We start from the raw sequence: 18,174 nt of genomic DNA, 5'->3' as shown, positions 1-18,174 counted from the left end.
CGGCAGTCCAAATTCCTACGGCGACTGGTGTTGTGGAGAAACCCCTCTGTATCCACGAGTACAACCTTAACGTGGGAGGGGTGGAACTCAATGACCAGTTGTTGGCGCCATACCTAATTGCCCGTAAGGCCAGACGCTGGTACAAAAAAGTGTCTGTTTATTTGTTTCAATTGGCTTTGCTGAACACTCATGTGCTATGCAAAGCTTCAGGACGGACTGGATCCTTCCTAAAATTCCAGGAAGAGATCGTCGCAGCCCTTCTGTTTCCAGATGGTGCTGTGCCCCACCTTCCCAACGCAAATGCAGTGAGCCAGCTGTATGAGAGGCATTTTCCTTTTGTCCTCTGGTGCCCCTACCCAAAGAACCACTCAAAAAAGATGTGTCTGCAGCAAACGCGGATTTAGGCGTGACATTCGCTTTTATGGTTCCTCCTGTCCTGACCAACCTGGTCTGCATTGGTGAATGTTACAAACGCTACCACACACTAGTTGAGTTTTAGCGTAGGGTACAGCACCACACAGTCCTAGGCACACTAACACAGGGTCTCGGAAGATGTGATGGCCATCACATTTTGGGAGACCATAATCTGCAACATTCAGTTTATAGTTTTTTTTACAGTTTTTATAAAAGTGAAAAAAGTGGATTTTTTTTTTAAACTCACACAAAAATACAAAAAATATATAAAATAAAAAATACAAAAATAGTTGTTGTATTTTTCTCCTCTTTATTCTCTTATGTTCACTCTCTACTGTCCACTCACTATTGATCTATATCTATTGTTCTGTCTATTTTTACTATGTTTTTATTGTATTTGCTTTGCAGGTATGGTATGTTATACTGTAATGTTTGTTTATTGTTAACCATCATTTGCTTAGCAGGTACGCCATTCAGTTGTAGTGCGGATTTATTTAGCGTGACAGCAACAGCGTTTGCTCCCACTATACATAAAGCCGCGACTCCAACTCTGGAGCATATAAGCCGAAGCATGGGGGCATTAGGGGCGGAGGAGCGATTTTGCTCCTAATGCTGCGTACGTACGGTTGAAATTCCGACGGAGGCTTGCCTGTGGAAAAGTCCGACCGTGTGTGTGCGGCATAACTTTTTTTGCGGGAGGATGCCTCCATGCTTCGGCATATATAAATGGTGCTTGTATGCCCATCATTAGAAGTGGGTGGATGAAGGGAGGTATTCTAATGGTGGGCCTACCAATCGTTCAATCTCTTTTTTTCGTTCAGCCAACAGGCTGCATGAAAAAAAAAGATTACAATACATGTCTAACAAGAACCATCAACGTACTGGTATGTTGCTGGACTTTGAATGGTTATACCAGAATGATGCCTGCGGGTTTAGGCATCATCTTGGTATCATTCTTTTCAGCCAGCGGTCGGCTTTCATGTAAAAGCAATCCTAGCGGATAATTGGCCTCTAGACTGCTTTTACAAGCAGTGGGAGGGAATGTCCCCCCCCCCGGATATAAACAGCGCCATTGGGAAAGTGGGAAAACATTTTATCACACCGATCTTGGTGTGGTCAGATGCTTTGAGGGCAGAGGAGAGATCCAGGGTCTAAAAGACCTAAATTTTTTCAAAAAAGAGTACCTGTCACTAACTATTGCTATTAGGGTTGTCCCGATACCGATACTAGTATCGGTATCGGGACCGATTCCGAGTTTTTTCGGCGGTACTCAGACGCCGATACCCTGCCCCGATACACAAATAGAATACTTAACCCCCCCCCGCCGCCGACCGCCGCCACCGGAGCCGCAAACCACCGCCGCGATCCGTCGCCGTTACGCCGCATCGCCGCTACCGCCGACTGTGTAATACGGGCGGGAACATTACAGCTTTGAATAGCTGTAATGATTGGCGCCGCGCATAGACACTCCCCCTTGCTCGGGTGAACTGTCCAATCCCGAGCGAGGGGGAGTGTCTATACACGCAGCGCGGCTCCAATCATTTAAGCTATTCAAAGCTGTAATGTTCCTGGCCGTAGTACTGTACACAGTCGGCGGTAGCAGGTAAGCGGGCCATGGCTGCATATGGGGGGGAAACATGGCTGGATGGGGGGGAGACAAGGCTGGATGGGGGGGAGACACATGGGGGGGAGACAGATGGCTGGATGGGGGGGAGACACATGGCTGGATGGGGGGGAGACAGATGGCTGGATGGGGGGGAGACAGATGGCTGGATGGGGGGGAGACAGATGGCTGGATGGGGGGGAGACAGATGGCTGGATGGGGGGGAGACAGATGGCTGGATGGGGGGGGAGACAGATGGCTGGATGGGGGGGGAGACACATGGCTGGATGGGGGGGGAGACACATGGCTGGATGGGGGGGAGACACATGGCTGGATGGGGGGGGAGACACATGGCTGGATGGGGGGGGAGACACATGGCTGGATGGGGGGGGAGACACATGGCTGGATGGGGGGGGAGACACATGGCTGGATGGGGGGGAGACACATGGCTGGATGGGGGGGAGACACATGGCTGGATGGGGGGAGACACATGGGGGGGGAGACACATGGCTGGATGGGGGGGAGACACATGGCTGGATGGGGGGGAGACACATGGCTGGATGGGGGGAGACAGATGGCTGGATGGGGGGGAGACAGATGGCTGGATGGGGGGGAGACAGATGGCTGGATGGGGGGGAGACAGATGGCTGGATGGGGGGGAGACAGATGGCTGGATGGGGGGGAGACAGATGGCTGGATGGGGGGGAGACAGATGGCTGGATGGGGGGGAGACAGATGGCTGGATGGGGGGGAGACAGATGGCTGGATGGGGGGGAGACAGATGGCTGGATGGGGGGGAGACAGATGACTGGATGGGGGGGGGAGACAGATGGCTGGATGGGGGGGGGAGACGCATGGCTGGATGGGGGGGGAGACACATGGCTGGATGGGGGGGAGACACATGGCTGGATGGGGGGGAGACACATGGCTGGATGGGGGGGAGACACATGGCTGGATGGGGGGGAGACACATGGCTGGATGGGGGGGAGACACTATGGCTGGATGGGGGGGAGACACTATGGCTGGATGGGGGGGAGACACTATGGCTGGATGGGGGGGAGACAGATGGCTGGATGGGGGGGAGACACAAGGCTGGATGGGGGGGAGACACAAGGCTGGATGGGGGGGAGACACAAGGCTGGATGGGGGGGAGACACAAGGCTGGATGGGGGGGAGACACATGGCTGGATGGGGGGGAGACAGATGGCTGGATGGGGGGGAGACAGATGGCTGGATGGGGGGGAGACAGATGGCTGGATGGGGGGGGAGACAGATGGCTGGATGGGGGGGAGACAGATGGCTGGATGGGGGGGAGACAGATGGCTGGATGGGGGGGGAGACAGATGGCTGGATGGGGGGGAAACATGGCTGGATGGGGGGGAGACACAAGGCTGGATGGGGGGGAGACACATGGGGGGGAGACAGATGGCTGGATGGGGGGGAGACAGATGGCTGGATGGGGGGGAGACAGATGGCTGGATGGGGGGGAGACAGATGGCTGGATGGGGGGAGACAGATGGCTGGATATGGGGGGGACATGGCTGCATATGGGGGGGACATGGCTGCATATATGTACTCAGTCCTAAAAAAGTGGTATCGGGACAACCCTAATTGCTATCATAGGGGATATTTACATGCCCTAAGATAACAATAAAAAATAAAAAGGAACAGTTTGAAATTAAAATTAAAAAAGCAAAATAAATAATAATAAAAAAAAACACCCCTGTCCCCCCCTGCTCTCGCGAAAAGGCAAACGCAAGCATCAGTCTGGCGTCATATGTAAACAGCAATTGTACCATGCATGTGAGGTATCACCGCAAAGGTCAGATCGAGGGCAGTAATTTTAGCAGTAGACCTCCTCTGTAAATCTAATGTGGTAACCTGTAGAGGCTTTTAAAAATGTATGTAGTTTGTCGCCACTGCGCATTTGTGCGCAATTTCAAAGCATGTCGTGTTTGGTATCTATGTACTCGGCCTAAGATCATCTTTTTTATTTTATCAAACATTTGGGCAATATAGTGTGTTTTAGTGCATTAAAATAAAAAAATATGTATTTTTGCCCAAAAAAATGCGTTTGAAAAATCGCTGCGCAAATACTGCATAGAAAAAAAAAGCAACACCCACCATTTTAATCTGTAGGGCCTTTGCTTTAAAATAATATATAATGTTTGGGGGTTCAATGCAATTTTCTTGGGGGGGGGGGGAATATGTCTATGTGATATAAGCATCTAAATGTTGTGCATAAAATGCCAGGACAATTCAAAACCCCCCCAAATGACCCCATTTTGGAAAGTAGACACCCCAAGCTATTTACTGAGAGGCATGTCGAGTCCATGGAATATTTTATATTTTTACACAATTTGCGGGAAAGAGAATTTTTTTTTTTTTTGCACAAAGTTGTCACTAAATGATATATTGCTCAAACATGCCATGGACATATGTGGAATTACACCCCTAAATACATTCTGTTACTTCTCCTGAGTACAGGGATACCACATGTGTGAGACTTTTTGGGAGCCTAGCCGTGTACATGACCCCAAAAACCAAGTACCGCCTTCAGGCTTTCTAAGGGTGTAAATTTTTGATTTCACTCCTCACTGCCTATCACAGTTTTGAAGGCCATTGAATGCCCAGATGGCACAAACCCCCCCAAATGACCCATTTTGGAAAGTAGACACCCCAACCTATTTGCTGAGAGGTATGGTGCTTGGTTTTCGGGGTTCCGTACGCGGCTAGGCTCCCAAAAAGTCTCACATGTGGTATCCCCATACTCAGGAGAAGCAGTAGAATGTATTTTGGGGTGTAATTCCACATATGCCCATGGCATGTTTGAGCAATATATCATTTAGTGACAACTTTGTGCAAAAAAAAAAAAAAAAGTTTGTCATATTCCAGCAACTGGTGGCAAAATACAAAATATTCCATAGACTCAACATGCCTCTCAGAAAATAGCTTGGGGTGTCTACTTTCCAAAATAGGGTCATTTGGGGGGGTTTTGTGCCATCTTGGCATTCTATGGCCTTCAAAACTGTGATAGGTAGTGAGGAGTGAAATCAAAAATTTATGCCCTTAGAAATCTTGAAGGCGGTGCTTGGTTTTCGGGGTCCCGTACGCGGCTAGGCTCCCAAAAAGTCCCCCAAAAAAATGTCATATTCCCGCAACTTGTGGCAAAATATAAAATATTCCATGGACTCAATAGCTTGGGGTGTCTACTTTACAAAATTGGGTCATTTGGGGGGGGGGGGGGGTTGTGCTATTTGGACATTTTATGGCCTTCAAAACGGTCATAGGTAGTGAGGAGTGAAAAAAAAAATTTGCGCCCTTAGAAATCCTGAAGGTGGTGCTTGGTTTTCGGGGCCCGTTCGCGTCTAGGCTCCCAAAAAGTCCCACACATGTGGTATCCCCGTCCTCAGGAGAAGCAGCAGAATGTATTTTGGGGTGCAATTCCACATATAACCATGGCATGTGTGAGCAATATATCATTTAGTTAAAACTTTTTGTAATTTATTTTTTATTTTTTTGTCATTCAATCACTTGGTACAAAAAAATTTAATATTCAGTGGGCTCCACATGCCCCTCAGCAATTTCCTTGGGGTGTCTACTTTCCAAAATGGGGTCATTTGGGGGGGTTTTGTACTGCCCTGCCATTTTAGCACCTCAAGAAATGAAGCCGTCTTAAACTAAAAGCTGTGTAAATTCCAGAAAATGTACCCTAGTTGTAGACACTATAACTTCTGCGCAAACCAATAAATATACGCTTATTGGCATTTTTTTTACTAAAGACATGTGGCTTAAATGTACATTTTGGCCTAAATGTATGACTAAAATTGAGTTTGTTCGATTTTTTTCTTATAACAAAAAGTAGAAAATATCTTTTTTTTTTTTTTTTTTAATTTTCGGTCTTTTTCTGTTTATATCGCAAAAATTAAAAATTGCAGAGGCAATAAAATACCATCAAAAGAAAGCTCTATTTGTGGGGAAAAAAGGACGCAAATTTTGTTTGGGTACAACATTATATGACCGCGCAATTACCAGTTAAAGCAGTGCAGTGCCAAATTGTAAAAATAGGATTTTTATAACAGCTTACCTGTAAAATCCTTTTCTTGGAGTACATCACGGGACACAGAGAAGCATAGTAATTACTATGTGGGTTATAGAGTCTACCTTCAGATGATGGACACTGGCACGCCCTTAAGGCAGGAAGTTCCCTCCCCTATATAACCCCTCCCATACCGGGATTACCTCAGTTTTTTGTAGCAAGCAATAAGTGTCCCAATTTCCCCATCAAGAGGGGCGGGAGCTCTGTGTCCCGTGATGTACTCCAAGAAAAGGATTTTACAGTTAAGCTGTTATAAAAATCCTATTTTCTTTCTCGTACATCACGGGACACAGAAAAGCATAGTAATTACTATGTGGGATGTCCCAAAGCAATGCTAATGAGAGGAGGGAGACCCCAAAAAATAAGCCGGGCGCCATCAGATATGAGGAATTAAACTGCAGCCTGCAGCACACTGCGCCCAAAGGCGACTTCCTCGTTTTTCCTCATGTCCAATTGGTAAAATTTAGTGAAAGTATGGACTGACGACCAAGTCGCGGCCTTGCAGACCTGAGCCATGGAGGCTTGATGATGCAGTGCCCAGGAAGTACCCACCGCTCTAGTGGAATGTGCTTTAACCTTAAACGGAGGAACCTTTCCCTTCAAGCCATAGGCTTGAGTAATGATTTGTCTAATCCATTTGGAGATAGTGGACTTAGACGCTGCCTGCCCACATCTGGGACCTTCTGGTAGAATAAACAAAATTGTCTGTTTTTCGAACCTGAGCAGTAGCCCTAAGATAGATCTTAACTGCTCTTAGTACGTCCAGAGTATGCAATGACTTCTCTTTTGCAGAACTAGGCTCTGGGGAAAAAAGAAGGGAGAACCAGATCTTGGTTCAAATGAAAGTTTGAAACAACCTTTGGAAGGAAGGCCGGATGAGGCCGTAGGACTACTCTGCCCTTGTGAAGAATTAGGTATGGCTCTTTACATGATAAGGCCGCCAACTCCGATACCCTCCTGGCAGAGGATATGGCCACCAAAAAAAACACCTTCCTGGTCAGGAGGACCAATGGAATGTGAGCCAGAGGCTCAAAGGGTTGCTTCTGCAAGGCAGAAAGGACCAGATTCAGATCCCACGGTTGCAAGGGGGTCTTGATTGGAGGATTAACATGAATCACCCCTTGTAAAAAGGTCTTAACCAGAGAATGTGAAATAAAAAAGATTGGGACTTTAAATGATACGGTGTGCTGATGCCCATCAGCACACTGTTTCATTTAAAGTCCCAATCTTTTTTATTTCATATTGAATCCGGGATGGAGATGCAGTTTATATGTAATCTCATTTAAAGTCCCAAAACGCCAATTGGCGTCCCCCTTCTCTTTGCACTAACCAGAGAATGTGTAGCCAGTGGCCTTTGAAAAAATATTGACAAGGCCGAGATCTGGCCTTTAATGGTGCTTAAGGCCAACTTCATGTCTGCCCCCATCTGCAGAAAATCTAGAATTCTGCCAATGAGATACCTCCGGGGATGCCACCTTTTGGCTTCGCACCAGGCCACATAAGACTTCCAAACTCTGTAATAAATAAGCCTGGACGCTGGCTTTCTGGCATTAAAGTAGATACTACCGAATTAGAGAGACCCCTCCTCTTTAGGATATGGGATTCAACAGCCAGACCGTTAAATTTAGAGACCGTAAGGAAGGGTGGAATATTGGCCCCTGAGAAAGCAGGTCTGGATGAAGCGGAAGGGTCCATGGATGTCCCACCAACATCCTTACAATTTCTGCGTACCAGGCCCTCCTGGGCCAAGCTGGAGCGACCAGAGTCACTGGTTTCTCTTCCGACTTTATCCTGCGAAGGAGGCGGGGTAATAATTGCAGCGGAGGACACACATAAATTAGGGAAAATTGGTCCCATGGAAACGCCAGCGCATCCGTTCCGCAAGCGAGTGGATCCCTCGTCTGGGACAGAAAGTTGCCCACCTTCGCATTGAACCTCGATGCAAAGAGATCCACATCTGGTATTTGCCACCTCTGACAAAAGCCCTGGAAGATGTCGGGGTGAAGAGTCCACTCTCCTGGGAGCAACTGTTGGCGACTTAGAAAGTCTGCCTGCCAATTGTCTATCCCCGGAATATAAACCGCAGATATGCACGGGACATACTTTTCCGCCAAGATCAGGATTCGATCCACTTCTCTTTGGGCTGCACGACTCCTTGTGCCCCCCTGGTGATTTATGTATGCCACAGCTGTGGCATTGTCGGACTGAATCCTGACTGGGTGACCCCGCAACTTGTCTGTCCAAGCTGATAGGGCTAGACGAGCTGCCCGAATCTCTAGCAGATTGATGGGTAGAGACTTCTCGGTGATCAACCACTTTCCCTGGAGAGACAGCCCCTCCAGAACTGCACCCCAGCCCAGAAGACTGACATCTGTGGTCACAACCCGCCAAGATATGGGAACAAAAGACTTCCCTCTTAGTAAATTCTGGGGGACTAGCCACCAGCAAAGGCTCTGCCGGACTGTTCGGGAGAGGGACATAGGGCGGTCTAAGGCTTGGATTTTCTTGTTCCAAGCGGATAGAATGGCATGTTGAAGTCCCCTTGAGTGGGACTGAGCAAATGGGACGGCCTTGAAAGAGGCTACCATTTTCCCCAACAGCCGCATACAAAGGCGAATGGAGGGTTGACTCTTTGACTTGACCAACTGAACTAGCTCCCTTAAAGAATCGATCTTTATCTGGGGCAGAAAGATCTTTCTTTGATCTGTGTCTGAGTAGACCTAAATACTCAAGTCTTTTCACAGGCACCAAGGCTGACATGTCCAGGTTGAGAACCCAACCCATGGATTCCAGGTATCTCACGGTTCTGTGTACTGCTGAGTTTAGATCGGCAACTGAACGATCTACCAACAACAGATCGTCCAGATAGGCTACTATAGATATGCCTTGAGATCTTAGATTGGCTAGCAGGGGGACCAGTACCTTCATTAATACACGAGGTGCGGTGGCCAGACCGAAAGGTAAGGCCATGAACTGAAAGTGGCGTTGATTTACTGTGAAGCGTAACAGCTTCTGATGGTTGAGGAAGATAGGAATGTGTAAGTATGCGTCCTTTATATCGATAGACACCAAAAGTTCTCCTCCTTGTAAGGAGGCAACCACCGACCGGATCGATTCCATCCGGAAAGATCGGACCTTTAGGAACTGGTTTAAGGCCTTGAGATCCAGAATAGGATGGGGGCGGTGAAAAGATTTGAATAAAACCCAAAACCTTGTTCTTGTTCTTCCAGCGGCAGTTCCCTGATCACCCCCTGGGATAATAGATGATCCAAGGCCAATGTTAGAGATTTTCTTTTTCCCGGGTCTTTCGGGACGCTTGAGGCCCCAAAAAGCGGGGTGGAGGAAATTCGCTCAACTCCAGCCTGTAGCCCTCGGAGACCGTAGAGAGGACCCAATTGTTTTGGATCCTCCCTTGCCAAGCTTCTGCAAACGGCTGAAGTTCCCCCCCCCCCCCAACCTGCTGAGTGGGGGTGAACCATCATAATGCCGACTTAGATGCCGGCTTTTGGTTTTTGAAGGCCTGAGGCTGGCCCTGCGGCTTTCCACCCGCATTAAACCGTCCGGGAGGCCGTCGGAACTGCCTGGCAGTGGAAGTGCTAGGAATAGGAGAGGAAGACTTTTTAAAGGAGGGGGTACCCCTAAACATTTTCCTCACTGGTAACAGTGTGCTTTTGACACTGTAAATTTTCTGAATATATCTATCCATATCTTCCCCAAATAAACGCTCCCCGTGGAAAGGAAACCCTGCCAGTAGTTTCTTACAAGGGGTTTCAACTGACCAGTTCTTCAACCAGAGTAATCTGCGCATATGAACTAAAGAGAGTGTGAGACGGGAGAACTGTTGTATGGAGTCCTTGATAGCATCTACTGCAAAGCATAATACCTTGGGAAAGTCGGCCAATTCCAGAGCCTGTTAAGCCGGGATATCCCAAGACCAGGCTTGGCAAATACCAATAGCCGCTACCGCAGGTTGGGCTACCCCTCTAGCTGTAGCAAACAAGGTTCAACAGCGTCTTTCATCTCTTGTCTGTCGGGCCTTTGAACACTTGAACGTTGTCCACCGGACAGGTCAAAGTCTTGTTTACGCAGAATATAGCTGCGTCCACCGTGGGGACACCCCACTTCTTGGTTAACTTCTCCTCCATGGGGTATAAAACCAAAAACTTTTTAGGAGGAAGAAAAGATCTATCCGGATGTTCCCAATCCTTGTAGATAAGACCTTCCAGTAGGGGATGAACTGGGAAGGAATAGTTAGCTTGAGGAGCTTTTAAAGAGCCTAAGGAAGAGACTGAACTCGATGCTGGCTCTAAAAGGGGCAACTTGAAGGCCGAACGGACCATCTCAGTGAGGGACTGCACCAACAGACTTTCGGACTGAGATGCCGAAAATGGTTCCCCCAGGCTAGAATCCTCAGAGTCCGAGACCTCTGACCGACCCTCTGCCTGATCCCTTGAGGGTAAATCAACCTCCTAAGATAGTTATTCAGCCATGAGGAACTCTGCAGAGGGAGACCTTGTGCGTTTTTCTCTTGAGAGAGAGGACACAATCAAGGTCGCCAATCTTTGCTCCAGTCCACCCATAGCTGAGGCCAGAGCCTTCTGTGTTACAAAAACTGGAGCCGGCAGGACAAGGGCAGATGAGGCACCTGGCAGCCCTGATGGTTCACCCTGGGCCTCCTCTAATTTATCAGGAGAGGAAATAGCCACAGGAGCATGCCCGAGATCCTCCGAGCCTAATGGCGATCCCTTAGATTTTTTCGTACTTCTAGTCCCTGAGCCTTTAGCCATAATAAAGCCGAGGTACTCACAAAAGTTGCATCCACTTGCGGACCTATAGACCAGCACTGACGCTGCTATTTGATGGTCAGCAAGAGGCAGAGCCCACTATGCTCCTTAAGCAAATGTCACTGTCCACCATCCAGTAGTATAATACTGAAAACTTGTGCACAAATACTCTAGTGTCCACTGTCAGCCAGGATGGGTGAGGTGGACTGAGCTTTTATGGACTAGGTGCAAGTCACCTGACCTGCTCTGTCCTGCAATCTCTAGCTTCATAAAGAACAGCTGAGAAAGACCTCTTGCGCGCATGCGCCGCGGCTGCGTGCACGCACGCGCCGCGGCTGCGTGCACGCACATGTTGCCACGCGCGCACCTGAAGCCCCATGCGCGCCGCACACATGCGTGCGCACTAGACGCAGGCGCATAAATTATCCACGCGTGCGCCTATGACATGCACTATGTGCGCACGTGACGCTGACGTGCCCATGCACGAGGTTTGGAGCTACCGCAGCTACCATGTGAGGACCAGGTAAGACAATTTGTAGCCAAAACTTTTGGACAACTTTTCTCTGCTATTACCTGCACAGGAGGGGCTAAACGACTGAGCATAGACACCCCTCCTCCCCACAGCATTACCAGGACAAGTGATAGGAGAGGCACAGACAGACAGTTTAGGCAAAGCATAATGGCTCAAAAAGTAGGAAACTTTCAGAACCAAGTTCTGAAAGCACCTTCACTTACCTGAACGCCACAGGACTCTGCACACAGACAATCTTTGCCCATCACGGAGAGCAAAGTCTGCAGACCTTCAGGGATCGGGGTCCATGGACAGGAACACCACACCCCTGGACCCATATCGCACCCTGTCAGTAAGCTTTTGGTATTGGGAAATTGACCAAAGATCTGAATACCAAGGATCCAGCCCTCAAAAGAGGAGCATTACAGGCCAAACCCTGTTCTTCTTCTCAACCGGGGCCCAGGTACCGTCCACTTTGGCTAAGAAGCACTTTGGACGGATCCGGATTTTATGGAGGCTTTTTAAAACCAGCATGGATCCCTCCAGTGGAGCTCCTCAGAGCACATGTTCACTCGTGACCAACACCTTAGACACTGGCGAAAAAACTGAGGTACTTCCGGTATGGGAGGGGTTATATAGGGGAGGGAACTTCCTGCCTTAAGGGCGTGCCAGTGTCCATCATCTGAAGGTAGACTCTATAACCCACATAGTAATTACTATGCTTCTCTGTGTCCCGTGATGTACGAGAAAGAAAACACTTCTGGTCTTTAGGCTGACAAATGGTCTGGGGCTAAAGTGGTTAATAACGCTGTAAATGCTACATTTGTATTTAAACCAGTGTCTTTCAATGTACAGTGTAATGTAAATCATATCAAGCTTTGAGCTATGAACCTGTTGCAGCTTCTGAAATATGGGCCCTGGAGCAAACCTTTCAGCTGAAGAAAATCTATTGTGTTCATGACATTCATAGCTGTAATTTTTTTCTAGAACCGTTTTTAAACCAACTATTTGATTAACCACTTAAGCCCCGGACCATATTGCTGCCTAAAGACCCAAGGGGTTTTTACAGTTCGGGACTGCGTCGCTTTAACAGACAATTGCGCGGTCGTGCGACGTGGCTCCCAAACAAAATTGGCGTCCTTTTTTCCCCACAAATAGAGCTTTCTTTTGGTGGTATTTGATCACCTCTGCGGTTTAAATTTTTTGCGCTATAAACAAAAATAGAGCGACAATTTTGAAAAAAATGCAATATTTTTTACTTTTTGCTGTAATAAATATCCCCCAAAAACATATATAATTTTTTTTTTCCCTCAGTTTAGGCCGATACGTATTCTTCTACCTATTTTTGGTAAAAAAAAAAACGCAATAATCGTTTATCGGTTGGTTTGCGCAAAATTTATAACGTTTACAAAATAGGGGTTAGTTTTTTTGCATTTTTATTTTTTTTTATTTTTTTTACTACTAATGGGGGCGATCAGCGATTTTTTTCGTGACTGCGACATTATGGCGGACACTTCGGACAATTTTGACACATTTTTGGGACCATTGTCATTTTCACAGCAAAAAATGCATTTAAATTGCATTCTTTATTGTGAAAATGACAGTTGCAGTTTGGGAGTTAAACACAGGGGGCGCTGTAACATTTAGGGATCACTGTGTGTGTGTTTACTAGTGTAGGGGGGTGTGGCTGTAGGAATGACATCATCGATCGGATCTCCCCTATAAAGGGGATCACCCGATCGATGCGCCGCGACAGTGAAGCACGGGGAAGCCGTGTTTACACACGGCTCTCCCCGTTCTTCAGCTCCGGGGAGCGATCGCGACGGAGCGGCTAAAAACAAATAGCCGCGCCGTCGTCCCGGATCGCTCCCCGAGCGGACCCGACCTCCGCATGTACCGGGGGGGGGTCCCGATCGGACCCCCCACCCACGTCTAGCAGAGGACGTACAGGTACGTACATGTGCCTGTCCGTGCCATTCTTCTGACGTATATGTACATGAGGAGGTCGGGAAGTGGTTAATAACAATCCAACTAAAACCTTTTGTTGCATATGCAGAGGTATAAATAGATCCATAGTGGCTTGGACAGAACATTTTCTTTACACTGATTGATTGCTTCCTCAACATGTTAAACTGGTTTTGCAGGTAAACAAAGGAAAGATTAGTCATCCACAAAGTGTTTGATAAATGAAATGGAAAGGTTAGATTATTGTGGTTTCTAGCACAAGATCTAAACAATTTTTAGTCTCCTCTAAAGATATTTAAAGTAGAACTTTACCCATAACAACTTGATAAAATAATGTTCTTTCGGAACATGCATTACACATTATGCTACCAAAATTGGTGTGTGCTGTAAATTGCCTCCAGTATTATTGTTCTTGCTGGAGGCTGCCATTTTTTCTGAAACCCAGAGCCCCTGAGCAGCAGTAAATCCTTAGACAGTCAGCAGATCGGCCTCTAGTGATCAGCATAATGCCACAAATGGAGAGCAGGGTGTATTTCTGGATTTTAAACAGTATAGGCACTAATTTTTAATGTTTTACATAGCTATTCCTGCAAAAGGGGCCAGCCTGAAATGATCTAGCAGGATTACATTTTCTGATTAAAGTTCCACTTTAAGGAATTTGCCCACATTTTAAATGGTCTAATCTTTGATTTATATTTTAATTTACACTTGCAATAACAGCATTGTCTTTGAGTATACTACCCATTATGTTTCTTTTCCAGATATTCATTAAATTGAAGAAATAGTCTGAAGCTTTATTGCCCTCTGCTGGGACAGTGCAAGACTACTCTGAAGTTTGAATGGCATTACTGGAAGGATGAAGATTGTATAGATTATATTTTTTATGCTGGAAATAATTTAGCTATTTATATTTAATAATTGTTTTGTTCTTTTTACAAAATAACTTTTTAAGAGTTTATTTGCGTTTCTTTAAGATAAACATTCATTCTAAAGATGACAGAAGCTATTTGCACACAGAGATTATGCAACCAAAGAACTTTGATATCGCTGAATCTTTTACGGCTTTTGTTTAATTACAGAACCAAGGTACTGGACACTGTAAACCATTTGTTTTGATGGAATGTTCTCTGAAGGCCTTACCAAATGATGGCTCTTTTTTTTTTTTTTTTTTTCACAATTTGAACACGTCTTAAAACTGTTGCAAGTGTACTAATGTTTTGTGTTTGCATGGAATGCAATGGATTCTGTGGTAGTTATAGTCACCATTATTGGCATTGAAGGTAAATCAGACTTAAAGTGGTTGTAAAGGCAGAATGTTTTTTTATCTTAATGCATTCTATGTGTTCTGTGTGCAGCAGCCCTGTCTTCACGTCTGCTTTTTTTGGCACAGCTCTGTGTGAATCTGAGGCATTGACTGCCTATGTGCCCATGCACATACAGGCTGGTATCAGCATTTTTTGGCAAGGGCATTTTCTCGTAATATTGCTAGATCAGTCTTGCCTTATCTTATTTACTCTTCACATAAAAAACACAGAACTCTGATGATCCACAGAACTTTGTCAGTGCCTTTTAATAGAGGGATCTCTTCTAGCTTGGCCTTGACAGCCGGGCATCTTCTGTAGGCTGACCGTTCTTCATTTGTTTTGACGCTGTTCTCTAAATGTTCACTAAGTGTTGGCTCTGTTCCCTATAGTGGATTCTCTATAGGAATAATTGATGACTGTAATAACCGCCTACATCAGATCTTTGGCTGAAATGTGCAAGACAGAAAAAAATACTTGGCAGGGACTCAAAGTGCCTCTCCTTACTCAAACGTTGGGCATATTAGAAAAGGTATGGTGTTGGACAAAATATCTGCCCATTTTTTTCCACACTAATTGTACAGTTGACATGAAATTGTCACCTGATCCAGACATTGATAGTAAACACCCTTGGGAATTATTTACAGGGAGAACTGGTGATCAGCTGGGCTGGATTTTTCAAGCAGGTAGCTGGTACTTTTCACTAAGGCTTGAATTTCAGCCTGCTGCTCCTGAATTGGTCAAAATTTTAGCCATTGGTGAGTGGCGCAAATGCCACCCAGCATAAAAAATGGCAATTTAAAACTCAACTGTTCTGGGTGAAAATCATGGTTCAAACAATGACTGCATCCTAACGCATGTAGTCCCTGTTCGCCAGTGTTACTGCACTCGGGCAGCCCCAGGCAAAAAATACCATATTCAGCAGTGAGACCCCTTTCACACTGAGGAGTTTTTCTGGCGGTACAGCGCTAAAAATAGCGCTGCTATACCACCTGAAAAACTCCTGCCCAGCAACTTCAATGTGAATGCCGTAAGGCTTTCACACTGAGGCGATGCGCTGGCAGGAGAGAAAAAAATCTGTCAGCAGCATCTTTGGAGCGGTGAGAGGAGCGGTATGTATACCGCTCCTTCCCATTTAAAACAATGGGAAACCACGGCAATACCGCCCTCAATGCGCCTCTTCAGAGGTGCATTGCGGGCGGTATTAACCCTTTATCGGCCGCTAGCGGGGGTTAATACCGCACCGCTAGTGGGCAAATCCGACAGTATAGCACCGCTATTTTTAGCGGCGCTATATTGCCACCGCGGCTCCCGCCCCAGTGTAAAAAGGGCCTAAGTGGGGATAGTGTAGTCTATTTTCTTTTGTTCAGCCCAGAGACTGAACAAAAGAAAATCGAGCCCTAAGTGGTGGCCTTAAGATGCAGATAACCAGGATGTATAGCTAATTTTCTCTCCCCTCCCTTCTCCCCAACATTTTGAATTCTTTAAAAAAAATAAAACCATGAGAGCAGATCATTAACACAGACTTGGCCGTCTTCTAATGTGTATAATTAAGTTAATTTAGATAGTAACATGGGAGCTGCTGTTGCTGACATAGTTTAAACTATTCTGCTTTGAGGACTCTCATGCAGAGCCAGATCCAACTAATATGAAATTAACAATGCGGAGCCAGAGCCAAGTAATATAGAATTAACATGCAATCAAGTACTTGTTCCTGGTGACTCACTAGGTAGTAAAGCCAGGATCAGGATGATGACATTGGAACCTGTTCCTTTTTATAAACAAGTTGGGAACATCCAGATTTCTTTCCTGATAGGTACACTTAGAAGCCTTCATGCATGCAGCTGGAGGTGTGAATTGCACTACAGGTTTCAGGTATAAATATCTATACAAACTGTGTTGTGTTCAACACCAGTGAGAGAACTGCTGATATATGTGTGACTTAAGAATGTTCATGACACCTATGCAAAATGTGCAAATCTGCATTGTTTATTGCTACAGATAAAGAATTGTTATGCAATCAGAAATGACCATACAGGTTTTTTTATGCAATTACGAAGAGCAAATGGCAGGAACCTACAGCAGTCATTAATAAACCATGCTTCGCTGTTCTGACTGCTGTAAACTAGTGAAATGCTAAATGCGCTTGGTTGATGTGGGTTTCCTGTATGCCTTTGCTCTTTGCCAATTTATTTTTTTTTTTTTATTTTTTTTTAAGTTAACCAAATAGTTTAACTGAATAAAACATATGCCGGTGATCTGCCGTGCTGGTTCCAGGTATCACGGAAGTTCCAGCGCATGCGCGAACTGAGGCGCAGAGATGGTTCCAGCCATCGGGAAAGTTCCGTCAAGCACTGCGCAGGTGCAAACTTGCTGACGGAAATCCCCGAACGGCGGCCGGCATCCAGGGCGACGTGGACTTAGAGGAAAGTGGCCAGTCGGCCTCACGTCCTCGCTGCGCTCGGACGGCTCGCTTCGCTCGCTCGGCCTCCTGGCTCTTTTTTTAACATCCTCCAATCCACGGGGATGTTAAAGAATGAGCCTGGATGCCGGGCGAGGTTCGGGGATTTCCGTCGGGAAGTTTACGCCTGCGCAGTGAGTGGAGGAACTTCCCCCATAGGGGAACATTGAGGACAAGTCACCGGCATGAAACTGAAAGGAAACGTACAGAGACAAATTTTCCAGCAGCCATTGCTGAGGTCTTCTAAAAATGATCTGTGCAATTGTCATGTTGATCCTCTGCTTCAATACTTTAAGTCTCTGACCTGGAACATATTCAGGGCAGTAAGGTGAGAATTTCTAAACTGCATGTTAATTTCCAGCACTTAGTGGTTGAAGCCAGTGGATCAGCTTGACAGTCTAGTATCTACTCATTTTGGCAGAGGTCAGTAATGGCAGCTTGTGTGTATGTGAATTGTTTCTGTGAAGCCAGTCCCTTTAGTTTATTATTGCATATTTTCTTTTTTTTATGTTTTACTTTTATTGAGTTAATTAAATAGCCAGGGTTTCAATCAATCTTCTTTAAAATTGTGCCTTGAGGAATGTGTGAAATGTTTTACGAAGCAAATATGTTTACAAAGAGGTTTGAAGTCACTGTGTTTAATTTTAAGTTGGTGTACTGGTTTAAGTATTCCAGTAGGGCCAGTATGATTTTATAACATCCCAGGCTACCAATGGTGGCTTATTTTGTCGTCAAGCCATGACTTTTAGATAAGTTTTGATGAATATGTAAATTTTTGATTTTGTTGATTCTGTGTATTTATTGCTTGTCTGGGATAACTGACTGTGTAAAAAAAAAAATATATATATATAAACCAAATTCCAACTGTACAAAACTGACGTTTCAGTGTATTATAGCACCTCTGTAATGTCAACTGCTCTTCAATAATCATTGGCATATCATTCAGTCTAAAGCTTGGTTACACATTTGTACAATTTTCCTTTTTAGATGTACCATATAATATTAGGTCAAACCAAAACACTTTCAATTTGTATGC

At 45.9% G+C, this 18,174-nt stretch overlaps 1 protein-coding gene across 1 annotated transcript in view; it reads left to right on the top strand.

Moving 5' to 3' along the window:
* The window catches only part of MGAT4D (MGAT4 family member D), a 168,154-nt gene extending 152,475 nt beyond the window's left edge, over positions 1-15,679 (top strand). Inside the window, exon 15 of the mRNA XM_040331296.1 lies at positions 14,138-15,679. Coding sequence (XP_040187230.1) covers positions 14,138-14,161 — 24 coding nt within the window. The 3' untranslated portion in view covers positions 14,162-15,679. The remainder of the gene's footprint in view (positions 1-14,137) is intronic.
* The last annotated feature ends 2,495 nt before the right edge of the window (positions 15,680-18,174 follow it).

Source organism: Rana temporaria, chromosome 1, assembly GCF_905171775.1.
Source record: "Rana temporaria chromosome 1, aRanTem1.1, whole genome shotgun sequence".
In the NCBI taxonomy this organism is placed as follows: Eukaryota; Metazoa; Chordata; class Amphibia; order Anura; family Ranidae; genus Rana; species Rana temporaria.
This window is presented reverse-complemented; position numbering and strand designations above follow the sequence as displayed.